The following is a 24,300-nucleotide window of genomic DNA, read 5'->3' on the forward strand; positions in this document are numbered from 1 at the left end:
TCCCGGGCTCAAATCATTTATTTTGCTGTGCTGGGCCCGCTGTCACTGTATACCATGTTGCCTACGCGCTCGCCTACGCGACAGGCCACTGGGCTGAAGAAAACAATAAATTTGTATGGTAACTAGTATGGTAATGGTTCTTAACAACCCATTATTTGTAAAGTTCACTTTCAAAAAACTTTAAGAGATGAACTACCCGAAAAAAAAATTACAGTGAAATTTTCAGTGGAAACAATGCTCTAACATTAATATTTATTGTCGACAATAAAAATGATTGTTATAATGTTGTACTCTTCCGAAAACGGCAAAACTGCTACCTAGCTGTACAATGAATGTACATAATAAAATGTTGTTACAATGATTTTTATCGTATTTTTCATTTATTTTATTGTTAACATGATTCGATCATGAACATTAATGAACAACTCTTCACGAACAATAAAAATAAAACTGATTGTCAGCAACACTGCCAATGTAATAGTCCATTTTATGAAATGACATTAGCTGGTTTGCATGCCAGAATTTGATGATATTGATATTGCTTCTCACACACGCAGAAAAAATTACCGTCGAAACAAAAATATTTGAGGTAAATTTAAACGTAAATTCAGTTTGTTCTGGCCACAAACATAAACTAGGTTGATTTCAAACGTATTCTACGTTTGAATCCATTGATAATAATGTTTAAAACAAAAATAATGTTACGTTTATTTTAAAAATATTCGTGTTGAAAATAAACGTGAATATTTTTGATTTATTTGAAAACTATATGCAATCAAAAATTAATATGTTTATTTTAAACATGCTTTTCATGTTTAAAATAAACAAACATATTTTGAAATTATTTTAGCATTTGAATGCTGAATAAATCAAAATAAAATGGATAGCAAATTAATGGAAATTCCTGCGATTATGGAAAGTCTGTGGATGTTTGGATCCGGGGGGCCGTCGGGGTGGGTGTCCGATCCGATCCAGTTCAGTAAAACTGGTGAAACTTTGTGATATTAGCGTCATTTTGTCGTTTATGACGCTGGTCCTCATACCGGCCTCTTTCTACGTTTAGTGTTCGGGGATGATCTGTTTTTCTTTCGACGTCGGGTGGGGGGTGAGGATGATATGGGGATCGGTATCAGAAACGACGGATTGCCGTTAATATTGTGATGTTCCACCGGTTTTGTCGAGCTTGGAACATTGCGTGGGTTTCCGGACCCTCTACTTCGGTTTCGCCGCTTGCAGGCCGTTTTCGGTTAAGTTTGCCGAATGTAAACAAGAAGGAAAAAAGGACACGCTAAAAATTGATTACCCAGGTTATGTATTGTTGAAATAAACATGCTTTTGAATTTATTCTAAACATACATATTTTTGTTGAGAACATGTTTGTAATTTACTTTGAACTATTCATATTTTTATTTAATAAACATATATATTTTTAACTTAAATGAACAAAATTTGGTTCCGTGCAGCCGTTAGGTAACCGCCTCCTGCAGTTCATTCATGAGTTGAACCAGAAACTTCTCATAAAATGCTCTATTAAGATAGGCGCTGCTCGTATGGCTCTGGCTTTGACAGTTCGTTTGGCTCAAAACCAGGCAGTCTGCGTCCGCTCATATCTTATCCTAGACCCTCTCTAAAGCTTAATGGATACCTTTTCCGTGCAGTCAATAATCATACAATAATAATAAAAAATTCCACCACTTGAAGATGTCAAGAAGGAACTCTCATGTGGAAGCATATTTCATGGGCGATTCTCTCCAGTCGAATGCATTAACTTATCAACGACGCTCAACCACCAAGGAGACGTGACCTAGGGATATCGAGCGCAGGGGAGTTGGCCTGCATTTCTCACAAGTTCCGGATCGAATCTCGATCCATAACCAGTAAAAAAAGGACCACCCGTAACAGACATACCACCCCCTTCCCTTCCCGGGGCAATGTTTTATTATTTCGATTTATTTTTAAAGTCGATAAAGTAGATCTGTCAAACCAACACATACACTCTAAAGTACACTGTTATTTTTTTAATCAATAAATTCGCCAACCAACAGTAAAATAACAATAATATATAATGTTATTGAAAAAAAATTGTATGGGAAAATCACGAAAATTTCATTGTTAAGATACTTAACAACCCCCCTTTTTTATTGTAAATTTTCCATTTACCATGAAATTTATTGTTTTGTACAACATAAATCAAGGTAAATTTATTGTAGACGTAACAATATAAATCATTGTTAAGACAATAATTTTCGTCTTATTGTTACATTGTTTTTTAATGTATTTTTGTTGTTATTTTTTTTCGGGTAGCCTCAGGCTAAAAATCTCTAAAATAAAGGAAAAAAAAAAAAAAAAAACTTTCAAAAAACCATAATACATAAGGTTTTTTTTTTTTTTTCCTTTGGTTTGTTTTTTTCGTCGATCTTGTTTTCCGTGCTGAGCACCAATACTACCGACGTGCCAGGAAGGCAGCTCCCACACCTGGACCCTACCTATCGACCCATCAACTCATGAACCGGGGACCAACGGCTTTACTTCCCATCCGAAGGAAGGCGTGATCAAAGATGTTATGCCTCAGAACATCCCGGCGGCGCCGACTGGGATTGAACCCAGGCCTTCTGGGGTGAGAGGTAATCACGCTTACCACTACACCACCGGCGCCGTTATAATACATAAGGTTACTCGTGATGAAAATAACGTGATAAAGAAAACTTTATCACATAAACGTTCATGTAAAGTTCCATAACCATTTTAGTTAAAGTTTAGCAGGGATCGAGGGGCACGCAATACAAAGAAGTTAAAATGCAATCAAAAGTACTCAAAGTAATTAATGCGTTTTGAAGTAGTGTACCAACTATAGACACTATAAATTCCATAGATAAGCAGAGGCAAAGTATAATCAACAATCAATACGAAACTAACGATTTTAAATTGGCTCACCACTTTAGTAGCCTATTGGTCCCAAGCAAACGATTAACGTACCCTATTCTAGTTGAAATTCTATTACTACACTATGTTTGTTTTGATTCGCTATGAAAGTTTGACAGATAACATCAGGGGTGTGTGGATTCATGCAGAACATGCAGGGGTGAGTGAAATAACTTGGGACTGCTTGGGACCGTTGTTCTGGTACTGAGTGAGCCAAAAATAAAAATGATTTTCTTCGGGACCCAGTGGTCTTAGAGTTACCTCTATGGTATAATCACAGACAAACAGACATAACACTGGCAATTTGTTCATCGAACACGCATTTAACGGTCAATTTAAATGTTTTTAGTTGGTAATACCAACAATCAATACGAAACTAACGATTTTAAATTGGCTCACCACTTTAGTAGCCTATTGGTCCCAAGCAAACGATTAACGTACCCTATTCTAGTTGAAATTCTATTACTACACTATGTTTGTTTTGATTCGCTATGAAAGTTTGACAGATAACATCAGGGGTGTGTGGATTCATGCAGAACATGCAGGGGTGAGTGAAATAGCTTGGGACTGCTTGGGACCGTTGTTCTGGTACTGAGTGAGCCAAAAATAATAATGATTTTCTTCGGGACCCAGTGGTCTTAGAGTTACCTCTATGGTAATACCGCCACCTGTGGCGCGCATAGTCAATAACCCTTGCGTTTGACGTTTACACACTACCGCCATCTGTTCAGCGTACTACCCATCACAGTATGCTCAACAGATGGCGGTAGTGTTTTAGCAACGATGTTTTAAATTGAAAAGTATTCAATGTGTTATGTCTGTTTGTCTGTGGTATAATGTAGCCAAACGAACTGTCAGTTAGTGTAACCAAACGAGCATGACGCCATCATGGTGTTGTTTGAGGGTGAAGTTTTTTTTTTGTGGTGATCACAGTGGCAGCACTTGCTTAAACTCTACACTGGACCCCTTTTATTGATAAATTTTGCTTCTATGAGCCTCTATTTTAAATCAACACACAGATGTTCCTAGGCTATGGTGCCCGTTTGGTCACTGTTGTTTTTGTTCCCCGTGTGGACTCCGGGTAGAATAAGAATAGATCCACGGGCCGTCCTTCCCTGTCGTACGAGGCGACTATCTGGACAAGCGGGAGGGAACTTTATGAAAGTACCTGCACAAGATGCGATAAAATGGTACAAGCAACAAACAATACGGACAAATGAAGAGGAATGGTTAAACACAAATAAATCATTTCTAAGACAAACCAAACCAACAACACTACCATACAATGACAGGAAAAAAGTCTCAGAACAAAGAGTACTTACTAGAGTAAGACAAGGAAAAACATGGATATCAGATAGTTATCTATTAAAGAGAACAGACAGACCAAAATGCAGACACTGCAACACTTGGCTAACAGCTGACCACATCATTAGAGAATGTAGACCGTATGATCACAGACAAACAGACGTAACTCTTCATTGTGTATCTTCGTTCATGGATTTAACGGTTGATTTGAATATTACCAGTTCCGCGAACTACTCGCCGCAGCGCTGGCATCGGATCACTTTGACGTTTCTATACATTCTATAGAACTTTTATGCAATATTGTTTGCGAGCTAGCGAGCAAGCTTGTTTTCCGCGAGAAGCCCGAGAGATGTCGTTACTGAGGTCATATGTTTTAAGATACTATGTTTTCAAGAAAAACTTTTTCAAAGAGTTACGTCTGTTTGTCTGTGGTATGATGCTGCATTTTGGTCTGTCTGTTCTCTTTAATAGATATTTAATCGTATTGTTGGTAGTAGCACAAACGAAGTGACAGACGGAGCGGCTCGAAAACTTTGGTGACTAACCTGCTATTGCAATTTTTCAGTGTACCACATGGCAACACCATTACTACTGGATTGTACCACATGGCAACACTACTACCAACAATCAATACGAAACTAACGATTTTAAATTGGCTCACCACTTTAGTAGCCTATTGGTCCCAAGCAAACGATTAACGTACTCTATTCTAGTCGAAATTCTACTACTACGCAATGTTTGTTTTGATTCGCTATGAAAGTTTGACAGATAAAATGAGGGGTTATTGGTTTTTCCTATGTTTCGATGGATGATTCGACAAGCTTGGGACCGAAGATAGTACCAGAGGTGAGCCAAAAAGTTGAGCACGTTTCTTCGGGACCTACTTGTCTTAGAGTTACCTCTATGCTACTACTATATTGAACTAGCATTTTCACCAAATGTACTAGAATGTTTTGGTTCTATCTCTTTCACTCTACTCAAAACTGAAATGCATAAAAAAATGACAAAATGATACGCACTCTTTGCACACTGTCAAAGAATCATTGTACACAAAATCAACTTTGTTCAAATCAAAACAAAAAAACTAACCCATCTGATGGATGATGGCACAAGCTTCCAAGAAAATTCTATTACAGTGAACCACATTATTTAAATGGATTTCTTCGCCAGTAAGTCGTCTGTCACTTCGTTTGTGGTAGTAGTAGCAGCATAGAGGTAACTCTAAGACCAGAAGGTCCCGAAGAAACGTGCTCAACATTTTGGCTCAGCTCTGGTACTATCTTCGGTCCCAAGCTAATCGATTCACCCCTTGAAACATAAGAAAAACCAATAACCCCTCATTTTATCTGTCAAACTTTCATAGCGAATCAAAACAAACATTGTGTAGTAGTAGAATTTCGACTAGAATAGGGTACGTTAATCGTTTACTTGGGACCAATAGGCTAGTCAAGTAGTGAGCCAATTTATAATCGTTAGTTTCGTATTGATTGTTGGTAATACCACAAACGAAGTTTGTGGTGCAAAGAGTGTATCATTTTGTCATTTTTTATGCATTTCAGTTTAGAGTAGAGTGAAAAAGATAGAACCAAAACATTCTAGTACATTTAGTGTTGCCATGTGGTACAATCCATTAGTAGTGTTGCCATGTGGTACAATCCAGTATTAGTGGTGTTGCCATGTGGTACACTGAAAATTGGGACCAATAGGCGAGTCAAGTAGTGAACCAATTTAAAAACGTTAGTTTCGTATTGATTGTTGGTATTACCACAAACGAAGTGACAGACGACTAACTGGCGAAGAAATCCATTTAAATAATGTGGTTCACTGTAAAAGAATTTTGTTGGAAGCTTGTGCCATCATCCACCAGATGGATTAGTTTTTTTGTTTTGATTTGAACAAAGTTGATTTTGTGTACAATGATTCTTTGACAGTGTGCAAAGAGTGCGTATCATTTTGTCATTTTTTCATGCATTTCAGTTTTGAGTAGGTAGGGTGAAAGAGATAGAACCAAAACATTCTAGTACATTTGGTGAAAATGCTAGTTCAATCTAGTAGTAGCACAAACGAAGTGACAGACGGAGCGGCTCAAAATTTGATTTGACGCACTTACGTTTGAAATTTTCGAGTGTACCTCACGGCAACACTATCTACTCATATGTACTAGCTTAAAGTATATAGTTGATGCTATTGGCCTTGACGGCGAATCTATAGCTCTTTACTCCTATGGTAAAATCCGTAAGCAAACGTCAGACTGTGCGTGAAATTTACTTTAAAAAAACGAAGAGGTTCGCAAGTGGTGCTGGTGCTGAAGAGTATGAACTGCTGTTGGATGATCAGATTGATTTCGTCCAGGCACTCCGACTGGATGGAACTAAAGAAAAGGACCGGAAAGCACCGGTATCTGAGGCGGAAAGGAAGAAGATGGACATTGAGGAAACGAAGAAATCACTTCCAGTTTTTCCATTCAAGGAGGATCTCATAGCCGCTATAAAAGAACACCAGATTCTTATTATCGAAGGAGAAACGGGTTCGCGAAAAACGACACAGATTCCACAGTATCTCTATGAAGCTGGGTTCGAGGGGCTGTAAACTTGAGTATTTTCGATTCATCTACCCGACTTGAAAAGGTGTATTTTGTATTTTTTCGTATTTATGTATTTTTAACTTTTGTATATTTTTGTATTTAAGTGTATTAAATTCATTATGAAATGTATTTTTCGTGTACAAATTATTTTCAAGGTATTTTTGAGTATTTTTATTAGGGTATTTTAGTTTCAGTGTGTACGCATTTACGTATTTTTTTATGTATTTTCCGAAGTGTGTATTTACAATTCACCTGATTTATGAAGTTGATCGCCCCTCGGCTGGGTTTACAAACGACGGCAAGAAGATTGGATGTACTCAGCCTCGTCGCGTGGCAGCGATGTCCGTGGCGGCACGTGTTGCACAGGAAATGGGCGTCAAGTTGGGCAACGAAGTTGGTTATAGTATTCGTTTCGAGGATTGCACATCCGAGCGGACTGTCATTAAATACATGACAGATGGTACGTTGCACAGGGAGTTTCTTTCGGAACCGGACCTAGCTTCGTATAGTGTGATGATTATCGATGAAGCTCACGAGCGTACGTTGCACACGGACATTCTGTTTGGATTGGTGAAGGACATTGCGCGGTTTCGGTTGGATTTGAAACTACTGATTTCCAGTGCCACGTTGGATGCGGAAAAGTTTTCGGATTTCTTCGATGATGCGAACATATTCCGTATTCCTGGTCGTCGTTTTCCGGTACGTAGTTAGATTTGACTTGCTTTGTGTTTTGCTGTAAAATCTAACTTTTTCTCTTCTAGGTTGATGTCTTCTACACCAAAGCACCGGAAGCAGATTATATCGATGCATGTGTGGTGTCGGTTCTACAGATTCATGCCACTCAGCCTCTTGGAGACATTCTTGTATTTTTAACTGGTAAGTGGGTCTATTTCTATGCGATGTTAAAAAATTACATTTTTTTTTCGTTCCAGGACAAGAGGAAATCGAAGCCTGCCAGGAGATGCTCCAGGATCGCGTCAAGCGGTTGGGTTCCAAACTCAAGGAACTACTCATCCTTCCCATTTATGCCAATCTGCCGTCGGACATGCAGGCGAAATTTTTCGATCCAACTCCACCGAACGCCCGGAAAGCCACCAACATCGCCGAGATATCACTAACCATCGATAACATAATGTACGTGATCGATCCGGGCTTTGCAAAGCAAAATAATTTTAACTCCAGAACCGGGATGGAGACCCTGATGGTCGTGCCCATTTCGAAAGCGTCTGCCAATCAACGTGCAGGTCGAGCAGGGCGCGTTGCCCCTGGCAAGTGCTTTCGTCTGTACACAGCCTGGGCATACAAACACGAGCTGGAAGACAACACCGTCCCGGAAATTCAGCGCATAAACCTGGGCAATGCCGTGCTAATGCTCAAAGCTCTTGGAATCAACGATTTGCTTCATTTCGATTTCCTCGATCCTCCACCACATGAAACGTTGGTTTTGGCATTGGAGCAACTTTACGCCCTAGGGGCATTGAATCACCACGGTGAACTGACCAAACTTGGACGACGGATGGCGGAATTTCCGGTCGATCCCATGATGGCAAAAATGCTGCTTGCTAGTGAAAAGTACAAATGTTCCGAGGAGGTGGTGGCCATCGCTGCAATGCTATCGGTGAATGGAGCCATCTTCTACCGACCGAAAGATAAAATCATCCACACAGATACGGCCCGGAAGAACTTCAACCACATGCACGGGGACCACTTGAGTTTGCTGCAGGTCTACAACCAATGGTCCGAATCGGACTACAGCACTCAGTGGTGTTACGAAAATTTCATTCAGTTCCGTTCGATGAAACGAGCTCGCGATGTCCGGGAGCAGCTGGTTGGGTTAATGCAGCGAGTCGAAATCGAAATGGTTTCCAGTCTGCCGGAAACGACCAACATCCGGAAGGCTATTACAGCCGGGTACTTTTATCACGTCGCTCGGCTCTCCAAGGGGGGGTCACTACAAAACGGCCAAGCACAATCAGACGGTGATGATCCATCCGAATTCGGCACTGTTCGAAGAACTGCCTCGTTGGGTGCTGTACCACGAGGTGGTGTTTACGACGAAGGAGTACATGCGGTCGGTGATTGAAATCGAAAGCAAGTGGCTGCTGGAGGCGGCACCGCATTACTACAAACCGAAGGAGCTCGAGGATTCCACCAATAAAAAGATGCCGAAAACGATCGGTCGGGCCACGCTGACCGAGGCGTAGGTTGTGATGAGACGGTTTGGGGTAGTTCAAGAGCATTTTTCGCACTATGTATTCAACGGGAATTGTTGTTATTTGCGATGACATTATCCTACCTAGGGTGTCGGGTGTAAATTAGTGATCTTTAGGGACAAATAGGTGAAATATAAGGTTGCTGCAACCATGCTATATTGTATGTCAGTAGAGAGCTTCATAAGGCTAGCCCGTCTAATCCCAGTCGCGCTCCTTTCCGTTTCTTCAGGTCCGGTTAGGTGGATTAGGTATTCTCTGGCACGCCGAAGCCAACTGCAGGGCTGTTACAAGTGTCGCAAATTTTGTGCGGTTTTATAGCTTTTGAAGTGCGGATTTTGCGGAAAGCTTATCGACATTGAACACATTTTTTTAAATGATATTTTAGCTTGCCCAACCAACTATTAATAACTTTACTGCTTTACTTCTTTATTAAATAATAGAAGGTCTTTCTAAACGTAGATTTTCCTGGAGTCTTCAAATAATTAGAATCGAAACTTAGTTGAATTAACCCTAAGTGGAACTAATCCGCGCCAAAGCAAATCTGAGATGGCAGTCCACGAATACCTCAGATTTGCGAATTTAGCGTAGTCGTAACAACGCCGTCCTTGACGGGAACTAACAAAGTTTATACTATTTCAAACAATCGCTGATAGGAAGTTTTTTCGCCAAGTGAATGATGAAATACTCACAATGATTTCACTGTCTAAGATTTATTGCTGTCTTTAATAGCATATGTAGCAAAGCTATACATTATTTTTCTCTCGTCTCAATACCTACTTACTACCAAAAGTGGATGTGTTAATAACACAATCAATGATTAACAATTAAAAAAAAAACCCTCACTGAATTCAACCATACACAGCAGAACATACAAAATAAAATCTCTCTTTAAAATATGCCCCGACCCGTCCGCTCTAATGCTGCGACCACTGGATCGACTTGATGTCGATACCTTCCTGGACCATCTCCCACAGCGGGGACATCTCTCGGAGTCGAGTCACGTGCTTGATGCACTTTTCAGCTATGTAGTCGATTTCCTCGATGGTGGTAAACCCTCCGATGCCAAAGTGAATCGAGCTGTGAGCCAGATCTTCGTCGGCACCAATCGCACGCAGCAGATACGACGGTTCCAGCGAAGCCGAAGTGCAAGCCGACCCACTCGAGAGGGCAACGTCTTTCAGCGCCATCAACAGCGATTCACCCTCAACGTATGCAAACGACAGATTGATACATCCGGGATAAGAATGAACTGGATCGCCATTACGGATGACTTTCGGTAGCGATGCGAAGATTTGGTCCATCAGGCGTTTCGAGAGGAACTCCATCCATTTGTGATCGTACTCCATTTCACGGCTAGCGATTTCACAGGCTTCCACTTCGAATGCCACGCTCCTGGCCACCTCCGCTCTGAATGGCTTCCACACGAACTCGAGGACGAATGCGAGTTGAATGCGAGAGGCTCCCAAACATACAAACTTTGCTCTTTCATTATCACGACGTTCTTATGCATAATCTAGTGTGACGTAACGTTGGATCATGCGTAAGAACACCGTGAGAACGAAGGAGTCGACTACATTCTTTCTGCCGCACCTATAGTACCGCACACGGTTCCCGCGCTGACTGTTCCTTACTTTCTCACTCTAATCAAAATTTCCTTCGATGAGTGAGAAAACAGCACCCCGTCAACGCGAGTGAGAACGCGAGTTGCCAGATCATTGCACACAAAACCAACTTGAATTAATTCAAATCAAAAATACTAGCGAACCTGGCGGTGAGCGGCGGAAAGTGGTCTAAAATTCTATTACAGAGAACCACCTTATTTTAATTAATTTCTTCGGAGAAAGTCGTCTGTAACTTCGTTTGTGGTAGTAGTGTTGCCATGTGGTACAATCCAGTAGTAGTGGTGTTTCCATGTGGTACACTGAAAAATTGCAATAGCAGGTTAGTCACCAAAGTTTTCGAGCCGCTCCGTCTGTCACTTCGTTTGTGGTATTACGTTGAGGCATATCACTTTTTTTTGCTGTGCAGAAGGTATCGTAGCACCAAGCATTTAGTTCGATGTACAACTTGTGAGTTTTATGTCTGTTGTCTGTGGTAACACGGTCAAGTTCCTAACGGATAAAAATCCACCAATATCAACATTGATAAATTCAACAAACAACAACAACAAATTGATTATCTATTGCTAAAAAATAATCAGCTGATATTAAACCCAGTTTAATTGTGGTTTAATCACCGACAAACCGACATGAATGACCATAGCAAAATCAATTAAATTTCTGACCAAAGCACACTACTGACATCTGACTCCGTGTTCACGGGAAATATTTAGCTAAGCCGTGAACCCGCATCCGAAAGTTATGAATTGGTTCGTGTCTGATCTATTCTGGACAAATTATTTTTATCTAGATAAAAAAGTTCGGATCACTGCACAATTAAATCAGCCGTTTATGATTTTCGGATATAAGTCAGAACTAAGTGTCATGTCGGTTTGTCGGTGGTTTAATCATGGTTGATTAAATTGAAAGTTATCTTATTTGAATATTTTTTTTTTTTGCATTTGCGATTAAATTTTAATCATTTTTGATTGAATTTTAATCTTTTTTTTTTGTCTAAGTTTAATCATTTTTGATTATATATTAATATTCCTAAAGAATAAAATTTATTTTTGAATAGATAAATTTTAATCACACGTTATTATTACAAATTTAAGCACGCATGACTACCCAACAAACAATTGAGAGCTCTTATAAAACACCTGAGTTGATCAAACGTTGAATAATAGCTTCCAGAGTTGAACAACAATGTAGTTGTATTGCCATTTGATTAAAAGTTTTAAGAGCTGTTGGAGCACTCTTAAATGATTGTTTACGTTCGGTTTAACTATATGCTTTATAAGACCTACGATAACTTTTATAGCACCTTTGTTAAACTGATTGACAAGAGCTATATAGAACGTGAAATAAACGCATCAAAACAAACCATTGAGAGCTCTTGTACAACACCTGAGTTGATCAAACGTTGAATAATAGCTTCCACAGTTGTACAAGAATGTAGTTGTATTGCCTTTTTGGTTAGAAGCTTCAAAAGCTGCTTGGAGCACTCTTAAATGATTGTTTACGTTCGACCAACCACAATTTTGTAGCTAAAAATAGCACAAGTGATAGGCACACAGAAATAAAAAACTACCCAAAATTTAGGTTAAAAGAACCCAAAAATAAGTACATCCGTTAAAGTATCAAGTTGGGTAAAAATCAAATGACGCGTTGATTCATTTTTACCCAACGGATAAGTAATGTGTAGATTACCTAAAGTTAGGTAGAAAAAAACTTGTAAATTTTGTATATTGTATCATTATTTCAATTAAATGTTTGATTATCACGATATATTTTCATAATTTGACTTATTATTAACAGCAACGTAATTTTTTCAGACAAATTCACCATTTAATTTAGTTTATAAATCATAACCGCAAAATCGACTTCAATTTACTCAACGCTGAGTAACTTTGAAGTTGTCGTTGAGTAAAAATAACCCAAAGATGGGTAAAAAAAATCCCTGTCGATTTGGCTTCAGTGACGCCATTTCTAATTTGCATTTCGTACGAAAACCAATGTCTGCGTTGTTCTACACTTTCGAATGTAAATTTTCTTTAGTTAAATATGTCTTTAATTCACGGATTCAGTGCGCGAGTTGCGAGAAATCAGTTAGGATCTGAATAATTGGAGCCTGGCTAGCAACCCGCTACAATTACGACTTTTCCGAATTTGGATTCTGTGCTCGGAAGGAATTCCTGGTAATTAAAGCGTGAACTTTTATTTCTCATAAACTTTGATAACTAAATTAATGTATTTGCTTTTAGGTTTTCATCCCGCCATTCCAGCATCGATTACAGGCGAGTTTGCTGGCAAATTCGTTGGGTCGTGTATGTACTGACATCGGTGGATAACAGGATCCGAAGCAGTCATCGTTAATCGACGTGTTGCTACGTTTGTGTTTTGAATAAAACAATAAAAGATCGTTTCCTGGCACGGTTTTATTACCATTTACATATCACACTATCCTATTATTAATTATCTTTTCCCTCATCAAAAGTTCCACCAAAGCAGTTCTGCCTGTTGAGTAATTTTAACCCAATGGTAGGTTATTTTCTGGCGTTAAAATTTACCCATTGGGTCATATTGGGCTATTTACCCAAAATTGGGTATTTTAGTGTTTACCCAAAAATACCTTCTTGCACGGAAGTTCGAAGTTGAGTGAAAAGAACTCAAATTTGGGTAGTTTTCTATTTCCGTGCATGTTTATATAACCATTGATCAGTTCACGAAGATTTGCCGCACTCTTCTCTCACCCGTAAGTTTTGACAGTTTTGGGTGGTTTGTTTTGGCTCCCATTCGTTGCTATCTCTTTTACTCAGAAGCAAAATGATAGGGAGCAAAAAGTGAGGTTAGGGACCGTGCATTGATCTATAAGGCCGTTCGCAATGCTGAGTTTCAAAATTGTTTTAAACTACGCGACAATTCTATAATTTGAAACTGTCAAAAATAAAACTACAACACGATCAGCGCAACGCACAGTTCTAAAAGATGTTTGTAATCATCATGTTCCATAAACTTTACTATTCTCTATGAAGTTCTCCGTTTTTTTTTTGTGAAGCTCTTCGAAACATCTTTAAATAAATCCAAAGAAATTTGAAACAGAGTTCCATTCGTGTTTCAAACTCGCTCAGAAATAAAACAGAATAGTCGAGCAGTTGCAAATCTGGTGCAAAATAGTGCTCGAATAATGAAACTGCAACTCAGCATTGCGAGAGGTGCGTTTCTGTTCTAGTTTCAAATTGAAACAGTCCTTATAAAATACAACAGCATTGCGAACGGCCTAAGGCCGTTCGCAATGCTGAGTTTCAAAATTGTTTTAAACTACGCGACAATTCTATAATTTGAAACTGTCAAAAATAAAACTACAACACGATCAGCGCAACGCACAGTTCTAAAAGATGTTTGTAATCATCATGTTCCATAAACTTTACTATTCTCTATGAAGTTCTCCGTTTTTTTTTTGTGAAGCTCTTCGAAACATCTTTAAATAAATCCAAAGAAATTTGAAACAGAGTTCCATTCGTGTTTCAAACTCGCTCAGAAATAAAACAGAATAGTCGAGCAGTTGCAAATCTGGTGCAAAATAGTGCTCGAATAATGAAACTGCAACTCAGCATTGCGAGAGGTGCGTTTCTGTTCTAGTTTCAAATTGAAACAGTCCTTATAAAATACAACAGCATTGCGAACGGCCTAAGGCAATGATTATTCGACTGCAAGAGAAGTCACTCAAGATGAGCTTGATATACTTCTCTCATATGATCAAAATATGTATTCAAGAACAGAGCAGATGGAAACAGAAGCGGCTGGCAATCCGGGATCATGAGTTCGAATCTTGCTTCGAGAAACCCTCGGTGGAGTAGAGGTAAATTATATATAGGTGTTATTAATAAATGCAAACATTAATTTAAGACATATATCATATAATCAACGATAACATTTCTAGATAAATTCTCTCAATTAATGATTAGAGAGATTAATTGAAAGAATATCAATCAAAGATTAAACAGATGCTTGTTTTACTACTTCCTCCATGAACACAGAATGTGAATTATGGCATAATTACATATTTTTTCAATGTGCACAAATAAATTAAATTAATAAAAACTGTACAAGCAATTATTTTGGCGTACCACGACAATTGTTAAACTAATTTTAATCTGTGAATATTGTGAGTACTTACACAACGGTTATTAAGGAGTCATTAAAAAGTGCTATAAACGCTTTTCACCGCTTGCTGTATAGTGATTATTTAGGAGTCATAAAAGAGTGTAACAAACGCCTCTCAGGTTCACTCTCTAAAACATTTCGAAGCAGCTGTTAGGAGGTGTCTACAAACGTTGTATTAGAGCTTTCACCAAAACAATAAAGCTTGAGTTTAAATATGTATCTATAAACGTTGTATAAAAGTCGCTTCTATCCGGTTGTTAAGGAGTCATTGAAAAGTGCTATAAACGCTTTTCACCGCTTGCTGTACAATGATTATTTAGGAGTCATAAAAGAGTGCAACAAACGTGCGTTTACCAGATTCTCGCGTAGTTTTCGTGATCACTATTTATAGTGCTATCAGCTTATTGTACGGGAGAACAATACATCGGATCTACAACAGAATGATAACAGCAGAAACCATTTCAACCCATCTTGCATGCGCTACAGCACTGATTCATCGATACGATACGACTATTGTGACCGGCAATCGATTCACCACATGTATAGAATAGTTGTAGTTGTCTATGTCTTGTGTGAAATAAAACCGTTGGTTTCGGGGGGGGAGTATGTTTGTGCAAACGTCCACTACGTGTGGTACTACCCTACCAGCTGTGTGTTGTATTGTGTCCTATACATTATCAATAAATAATAGTAGTTCTACCTCTGCCATGGCAGGAAGGTCAGTAATTCGATCGTGTTTTATTATTTCTAACCATCCGTAATACACAACGTAGGGAAGTTCTGTCCGTGCGCGACAAACCATTTTCGTGTTTTTCACCTTTTTGAAATCCATCACGTATGAAATGTATTTCCGATACAGCCATCACAAATTCAATGTTCTTTTCTTATTGCTTATGAAGTTTTCTATATAGGGGACATGTCTCTAATGTTGGCCTATGGATCTAAGATTGGGCCTATCGCTAAAAATCTGCTATTTACCAATTTTATCTAGATGAACGCGTTATTGGGACGTTACTAATGGATATTTTTGGTTGCTATTTAAAATTTAGTCGATTGCTGAATTAATGTATGGGCCTGAATTAGGGACACTTAGGCCGACATTACCTGCATTTCCCCTACTCATTCAAAGTTTCATATTTAAAGAACTAAATTGTTTGAGTTTCACTCATTTTTATCTACATTCATCGAGCATTATCAAAGTAACCCCAAATCAAAATACTGAAGTTCGGTCACAAAACTAAAAAAATAGTGCAAATGCTTTAATTTTCGTTCAACATATTACTAACGAATTAACTCTTGGATTCTCAGTACTTGTATTAAAAATTTAAAATTTGAAAAACATTCATTGCTGTAAAAAATATTTAGAATATACTTTAAAAACTATCAATGTTACCCCGTTTTACGGTACCTACATCACGAGATATTTACTAAAACATTAAAAACAATCCGTTTCGATTTTCCTTGTCCTCTTGGCATTATACTCACAAGTACCATTCCTTATAAATTTCGTGGAATTCTCAGGACTCCCCTTGGAATCCTTGTCAGAATTCTGACCAAAGCACACTACTGACATCTGACTCCGTGTTCACGGGAAATATGTTGCTAAGCCATGAACCCATGAACCAAGTTTTCCTAAAAATTCTTCTCTTGAAATTATTCCTTGAATCCTTGAAGAACGCACATCAAATTCATTCATAATAGTGCATAAGCTGTAAAAATTTGCGTTATTTTTTAAATTCTGTGTTCTTGGGAAATATTCAATGTCCGACGTCTTGAATATTTATTTTCGTTCAAGATTCTTCAAAATTTGTCCAAATCTTCTATTAGGTCCAAAGTTAAAAAAAAATGTAAATGTGTGAAATTTGTAGACATTAACCATGCTTTAGCACCATAAAAAAAAACAATTCTTGTTTCAGAATGTATGTTGATGATAAATCCATAAATCCATTCCAAAATTAGTATGTTCAATGGTTGCCCGAGCAAAGTCTGAGATCAAATTGAAATCTAAATTTGATGTTGTGATTTTGCTGATAATGATTACTCAGGTTGCTGTCGTTTTGGTCGTTTTAACGGTTAAAATATCAAAATTGAGAGCAAAAAATTCTTCGTGTGACATCACATTGAAAACTATTTCTGCTATCAGTGAGAGCAAACTGAAAACTCAATTTGATATCAATTTTTCCTGTTGATAACAAAACAAGTATTCAATTTGATGTTATGCTAAGGCAATGAAAACAAACCCGCAACAAAATATTTTTGAAGAGCAAATGTACAGCAAAATGATAACAAAATTTGTCAATTGCATAAACTGAAATCAAATTAGGATTTCAGTTTGATGTTGATATCAAAACTTGATTTCAATTTGCTGTCATTTTGATGTTTTACTTTGCTCGCATACTGGCAACTGTCACGTATCTACTTTAACTTTCTTATTCTAATTGATTAGGGAAAGTATTTGTGAATGAATAGCTCTCTAATCAGAATTCAGAATAAGAAAAGCATGACAATTACCATTGCCGGCCACGTCCATCTTCTCCGTTACGGGGAAAGGAAGGATATTGTTGATGTAACATCTACTTATCGGGAGGACAGTGACTCACCGACTACGGAGTTGGATAGGAGATGGGTCAGGATTCGCTTAAAGAGGCGATGCGACCAGAGTAATTGTTTTGTTTTGGAGGAGCTTGGGGATAAACCCACGATCTTCTACTCAGTAAGCAAAAGCGGTAGCCGTCAAGCTAACCGAGATCCTCAATTTTAATTCCAATCCTGTTTAAAATAAAATGTAAACAAACAAAAATGAAGGGTCTTACCCGAATGATCGAGTTTACTCCTATGTATGGCTGAATTATCTATTATTGAATAACTATTATTTACGATAATTACAGGAAAACATAAAACATATTAAATGCAAACAAAACGTGACTACACCCAAGGAACAATGGAAGTTTTATGGAGGTTTTAAAGCATTCTACAAGTATTAATCATGGTATCAACAAGATATTCTCACAACAGTATTTCACGCAGCTATTCTTCAGGATACACTTTTTTCTACCTATCATTCTATTAGGCCTATGCACGGCGAATGAGAACGACCCAAATTTGAGTTTAGTTCACTCATAATCGCCAAAAGTGCAGGATCTCAGCGATGAGTAAAATTCGTCTCGTGGTTTCCTGTGGAAAACCTAAAAAATCTGCCGGAAAATGAGGAAATTGACGAAAATTTTATTCAGTCTCGGAGTAGTACCAATAGACTGAGTGAATCCAATCTTTACTTTTCTCAAATTCGGGTATTTTTCCCTGGAAAATCCTGGGAAAACACGAGGCAAATTTATTCATCGCTAAGTTCCTGCACTTTTGGCGAATATAAGTGAACTAAACTGCCGTTATACGCATAACTGTCCCATGTTCTATGCAATCCTTATGCACCGTGGGACTCTTATCCGTACAACGGCAGTAAACTCAAATTTGGGTCGTTCTCATTCGCCGTGTGGACATGCGTAGCTTCCAAACGAATATTGAATATCTTGTATCGTAAGCTAATAGACTGTAACAAAAAGTATATGCAAAAATAAAATAAAGTAAATAAAGTTGATTGTATTTTAAAATGATTTGAAACTCTTTAGAAGGTTCCTCGGCGTACCTACTTCAACCCATATTCTATTCTAATTTTGAAGAATTGCTTGATGCTACGATGCGAGAATTTCAAAGCTCCCTGGGAATTTTAGGTTTTTCCCGACAAAAAGAAATTCTCTGAAGATCCCAGTTTTTACCGGTAGTGGATGCCCTGCTAATTAGAGAAGCTAGAGCTATCGGTTCTGCGAATTGTGAGACTCTTCACTGGTCATATGTTACTGTTCGTGCAAATCAGATGGTTGCAAAAATCGGTTTGAATACCCCAACACTGAAAGCGAAAATTGAAAAATTTTGATGGTGAAGCTATCATGATAGGTCTCAAATTTTACCTGTTGGCCTTTAATTGTCATTTAAACTTTTTTAGGCTTTAGAGTCTTATGGCCTTGTCTGCTGCTTTTTCTGTATTTATGAGTCAGAACTCTGTTCTTTGGATTGTATTTAATTAACTCCTTCTTGAATTCATCCTTAAAGCTGGCATTTGATATCCTCGCGCTATTTATTTTTTCTTGGCAGGTTATTAATGCATCATTGGAGTTCTAGTTCATGTTTTAAGAAATTATATTTTACACAGGCAAATTGGAAACAGTGAAGCATGCACCAAGTTTATTTTCAGAACTGCACAACTTCTAGATTTTTGGATTAGTGCTTCTGAAAATGCGAAATTGAAGGATTACACCACTTGTCCTTAAGTTTTATAGCAGGTTTGGCCATAGGGGTAAATATAGTTTAAGATTTAGCAGCAGGTAGAGAAATCGGTCCTGAAACAAAATACTGAACACTGCTAGGCAATAATGGTAATTTGGTATTTGAAATGTCTAAATTGAAAATTATTCAAATTTTGGCTATTGAACAACGAGAAGCATGTTAAATAGTTAAAATATAGTTATTTTCAAGTTTGTTTTCTTAGGTCATGTTTTATAAAAATTCACAAAAGCCTTACTAAGAAAATCGCTAAGAGGAGATTCGTTGCCTGGTTCATATTTTAATAAAAATACATCTAAACGATTTGAAATTGTTCTCCGACTTATCCCTTAAAGTCAATAAACCGTAATTGCAGCTTATAAACATTCTTTTCTCTCTGCAAATCAATATTTTTCTCATGTTCGATCCCGATTGGACATGAAAACACAAGAACAGCCGAGTAAATACAATGTTGTGAAATGTGTTCCATATCGAAACACGTATTATTTATCTTGGAAAATCACCGACCAGCGCTTCCAACTGCATCCATCCACCCAAACAAAAACTCGAAATCGATGCACAACACTACCATCACCCTCCGCAGACACATACACTGGTCGCCGACCGACACACATTGACGAAACGGAACGCCCTCTCTGCTCCTTCCGCCAGCAGTGGCAGTGGGGTCCCCATTGGATGGATTGTGATATGACGCACATAACCTCAAATGCAGCACAAAACGTTTCTGTAGCTCCTTCCGATTTTCCAAAATCTTCCTTTATTCTTTCGATCTCAACGATTCCGGGTACAATATCCTACTAAAAAATCAACAAATAATTAAATCACGTTATGCACTGCACTTAGCGACAGATTCGCCGTTGTTCTCAGCCGAACGCGAAAACTGCGGCCATAATTCCCCCGCACTGACAGTAACTTAATCCTCTAGCAGAAATCGAAGGAATAGCGGTAGATTCCAGATCTTCGGCACCTTAAATTTAATAGGGCTTCTTGCGGAACGAGCATCCCTCCGTGAGTCGGGCCTTGCCACCGGTGGGCTGGCACAGGATTGTCGAACAACCGGTGCATACTACGACGCTCTGGGCATGGCTGAAGACGGTCGTAATTTTGTAGCATCCGGGGCACTTGACGTCCATGAAGTAAGAGTTAGGATGTGGCACCAGGCGCTTCAGCTTGTGCTTGCGCTTCTCCTCGGCCGGAAGCGGGTGCAGGAAATCCTTGGCGAGCGGCATTCTGATTACTTGTTTTCTACACTTTCAGCGAAACACGTGTTTTGAAGGATTGAGGAAAAATTCACTCAACTTTAATAATGGTTATACGAGCTTTCGCAAGCTGTACGTACTACACTGTACGACGTATAATCCGGGACTAAGGCCGAGTCGAGGGTTACTTTTTCTCAGGTTAGTTTACGTGGCGCGCAGCGGGTCGTCTCGCTCTGGCTAGTGAGGGCTGGTATTTGAAGGTAGTGCCTTTCCGTTCTGGCAGGGTTAGCGATTTCACGTACACTAGCAAAAACATCCATCGAATTGCATGCACACTGACGCAAAACGTGTGACGTTTGGGAGCAAAGTTTAGCATTCCGAGGTGAGTTCGAGCGAAATTGACAGTTTGTTTTGACAGCGTAACGCTGATCTGTCACAAAGTTCGAATCGATCGAGGGACTTCTGTGGTGGCCGAGGTGGTGGCATGCGTGTGTAATTGGGTTCTTTAATTTTGAAAAATATGTCGGTTTTCATACATCATCTGAAAGGGCGTCGTTTTCTGAGCACAACGATATTTTTTTCGATCCCACTTACTTCCATCTCAATTTTCAAATCAAGATTTATAGCAAAATAATCACTTCACAAAGCTAACAAACTGACAGCTCGTTCCCATACGAAGTACCATCGAGGGGTGCTAAGATGGTGATTTTTGCTAATGTAATCACACTTATTTAAAATAGTTCCAGTGCTCCAAAATTGATGAAATTTTGGATTTCGATTCCATTGTAATGCAGATTACGAATATGCAATTACCCTAGCAATTGGGTTGTTTAGGGATGTTGAGATAAATACATATTTGTTATCTTCATTAAAAATGGATCCGAAATCCAAAATTTCATCAATTTTGGTACACTGGAACTATTTTAAATAAGTACGATTACATTAGCAAAAATCACCATCTTAGCGCCCCTTGGTGGGACTTTGTATGGGAGCGACCTGTCAACGAATAGATTTAGTGTCAACGATTAAAAAATTAAATCTTGATTTAAAAAACGAGAGAAATGTCTACGGGATCGTTAAAAATATCGTTGTGCTCAGAAAACAAAGCTCTATCAGATAATGTACAAAAATCGGTATATTTTTCGAAGTTAAACAACCCAATTACCTCAATACCCCTAAAGAACCCAATTTACACTCAAAAAATATTAAAATCTACACTCAAAGGATTTTCAAATCTAAATAGATTAAAAGTTACGCTAAATCGTAACTCTCCTTACTGACGCATAGCTTGGTATAAAGAGAGAGAATATACTAACTTAGTATAAAACTGGCTAATACATTGGATAGTATAAAATTGAGGTATTCCTCATATGTATATTATGCGATTATTCGCCAGATCCGATTATTTTTCAGTTTCATGTGGTTTGTTATGATTGAAAAACATAAACAAAAAAATGGAGAGAGAGAACCGTATGAAGATACGTTTTTATTTTACACAGATCATCCGGTTCAGTATTTTTCGCTTCATCGATTTTGTGGCGACGGCAATTCGGTTCCCTCCAGTATGATCGCAGCTGGTGGATGTCGATAGAAGTCCAAAAATACCTGATAATAATTAAACATGTTGAATCAGACTCACCACCTTACCACAGAATATTCTCACCTTTCTCGATTCCCGCACCGGAACTCTTTTTTGTTCTTGATATCCCCATGATCAGCGGCAAAAGCATGGAATCTCACAGCGACAGTGATTCACTCCAAAGCAATGATGAATGACCAATGTTCTATAAAAAAAAAACTCGTACCTAATACCTTCGATGATCTTTTGCTGTGGATAAATTAATTTAATTAATGTTTTATAAACACCTACTGCAGTTTTTTTTTCACTTGAAGCTCAGATGGCAAACAATATTTGTTTGAGGCGGTTTATGTCGATTATTGGCAAGAGCTAAACAGAGAAACAAATTTTTATGCATAATCATGAAATATGACATGTTATTCATACTCATGCATAAAACAAACGTGGAATAGATTACTTTTTAATCAAAGCTATGAATAAACAAAGCTAAATAAAATAAAGATTAAATTTTAATCTATTTTAGATTAGTCATATTTTTGAGTGTACCAAACAAGCAAAGTAAATAAACATTATTGTTCCCACAGCCAGTGAACTACAAGTATTGCATTCATTACTGACAATATTTTAGTAAGTTTAGATTAAAAACATTTCTTCGCTTTATTTAATACATTGTGGTATTTATAAGTTATACCAACAATCAATACGAAACTAACGATTTTAAATTGGCTCACTACTTGAGTAGCCAATTAGTCCCAAGCAAATGATTAACGTACACCATTCTAATCAACATTCTAGTACTACACAATGTTTGTTTTGATTCGCTATGAAAGTTTGACAGATAAAATGAGGGGTTAGTGGATTTTCCTATGTTTCGAGGGATGAATCGATTAGCTTGGGACCGAAGAAAGTACCAGAGGTGAGCCAAAAATTTGAACACGTTTCTTCGCGACCTTCTAGTCTTAGAGTTACCTCTATGGTTATACCAACAATCAATACGAAACTAACGATTTTAAATTGGCTCACCATTTTAGTAGCCTATTGGTCCCAAGCAAACGATTAACGTACCCTATTCTAGTCGAAATTCTATTACTACGCAATTTTTGTTTTGATTCGCTATGAAAGTTTGACAGATAAAAGGAGGGGTTATTGGTTTTTCCTATGTTTCGAGGGGTCAATCGATTAGCTTGGGACCGAAGAGAGTACCAGAGCTGAGCCAAAAAGTTGAGCACGTTATTTCGGGACCTTCTAGTCTTTGGCCTCCATGTAGACCAATGTAACATATCCACCATTTTGAAAATTGAAGTTGAAGTTCGACAGATTATTATTTTAACTGTTTAGAGACAATACATTTTACAATACTATTTTTAATGTAGTCCGTGAATAATATCGTTGAAAATTCAGTAGAAACGGTAAAATCACAATTTTGCTTTCAATTTCAAGCTACAATATAGAAAAAAAAACCACAAAGGACGATTTGACTAGTCAAGTTGTACATCGGACATGTTACATTGGACGATTTTTCACAATGACATAATCTATGAGTGTTACATTGGACGTTTTCTTCTACATCATACTAGATTCCCTTTCACAGATTTCAGAGTTGAGCACTTAACTCTAGATTGGCCCCGCCTTTAGAAAATGTGCACCAATCATGTCAGGCAGTCCGAATGACCGAAGTAACAATCATGTACCCAACAAACAATTGAGAGCTCTTATAAAACACCTGAGTTGATCAAACGTTGAATAATAGCTTCCAGAGTTGAACAAGAATGTAGTTGTATTGCCATTTGATTAAAAGTTTTAAAAGCTGTTGGAGCACTCTTAAATGATTATTTACGTTCGGTATACCTATCATTTCAACCTGTACATTGGACAATTTTTTACCTATGATTATATTAAATAAATGAAAGAATATTTTTATGGGTATTTTTGCATCACATACAATGATAGAAGAACAATAGTTTGTATCACTTGACTCGATTTATTTACATTTGTTAATTAGGAAATTTTCAAAAGTGACGCAAGAATTTAAGTCATTTCAAAACAAACCTTTGGATTGAACTTGAGATATAATTAAAACGATAAGTGCTATTTTGAATAGAAAAAGACAATATTTTGAAATTGATAACGAAGATTTTTAACAAAATTACATCATATTTCATTTTATATTCTAAACAATCGTTTTGATATCAAACAAAAATGCTCAAATTTCTTTATATTGGTTTACAATTAAAATAACATGTTTATCTGTCACAGAACAGAAGGGGAGGTGCAAACAAATCAATAAATCAAAAAGTAGTTCGTTTTTCTGCTCAACAAGCAATGTGTTTTTTTTTTTAACTCTTTATTTATTCCAAATTCAAAATAAATTACATTTCATTTTTAACCTAGGTGC

General features: G+C 37.8%; 1 protein-coding gene and 1 pseudogene across 1 annotated transcript; one reads left to right on the forward strand and one right to left on the reverse strand.

The window, feature by feature from the left end:
• The first annotated feature begins 6,450 nt into the window (after nt 1–6,450).
• On the forward strand, nt 6,451–9,715 carry LOC135711136 (probable pre-mRNA-splicing factor ATP-dependent RNA helicase mog-4; annotated as a pseudogene).
• Nucleotides 9,716–19,848: 10,133 nt separating this feature from the next.
• On the reverse strand, nt 19,849–20,509 carry RpS27 (ribosomal protein S27). Its single transcript, XM_065233892.1, has one exon. It carries the CDS (start codon nt 20,354–20,356, stop codon nt 20,102–20,104), a length of 255 nt encoding a protein of 84 aa, XP_065089964.1. The 5' UTR covers nt 20,357–20,509; the 3' UTR covers nt 19,849–20,101.
• Between the last annotated feature and the right edge of the window lie 3,791 nt (nt 20,510–24,300).

The sequence above is a fragment of the Ochlerotatus camptorhynchus genome, unplaced genomic scaffold (genome assembly GCF_037179485.1).
Source record: "Ochlerotatus camptorhynchus isolate MF236.1 unplaced genomic scaffold, CSIRO-AGI_Acam_v1.1 ptg000423l, whole genome shotgun sequence".
Lineage (NCBI taxonomy): Eukaryota > Metazoa > Arthropoda > Insecta > Diptera > Culicidae > Ochlerotatus > Ochlerotatus camptorhynchus.

Excerpts from the sequence above, each read along its gene's own strand:
- RpS27 (XM_065233892.1), bottom strand. The coding sequence starts at position 20,356 with ATGCCGCTCGCCAAGGATTTCCTGCACCCGCTTCCGGCCGAGGAGAAG.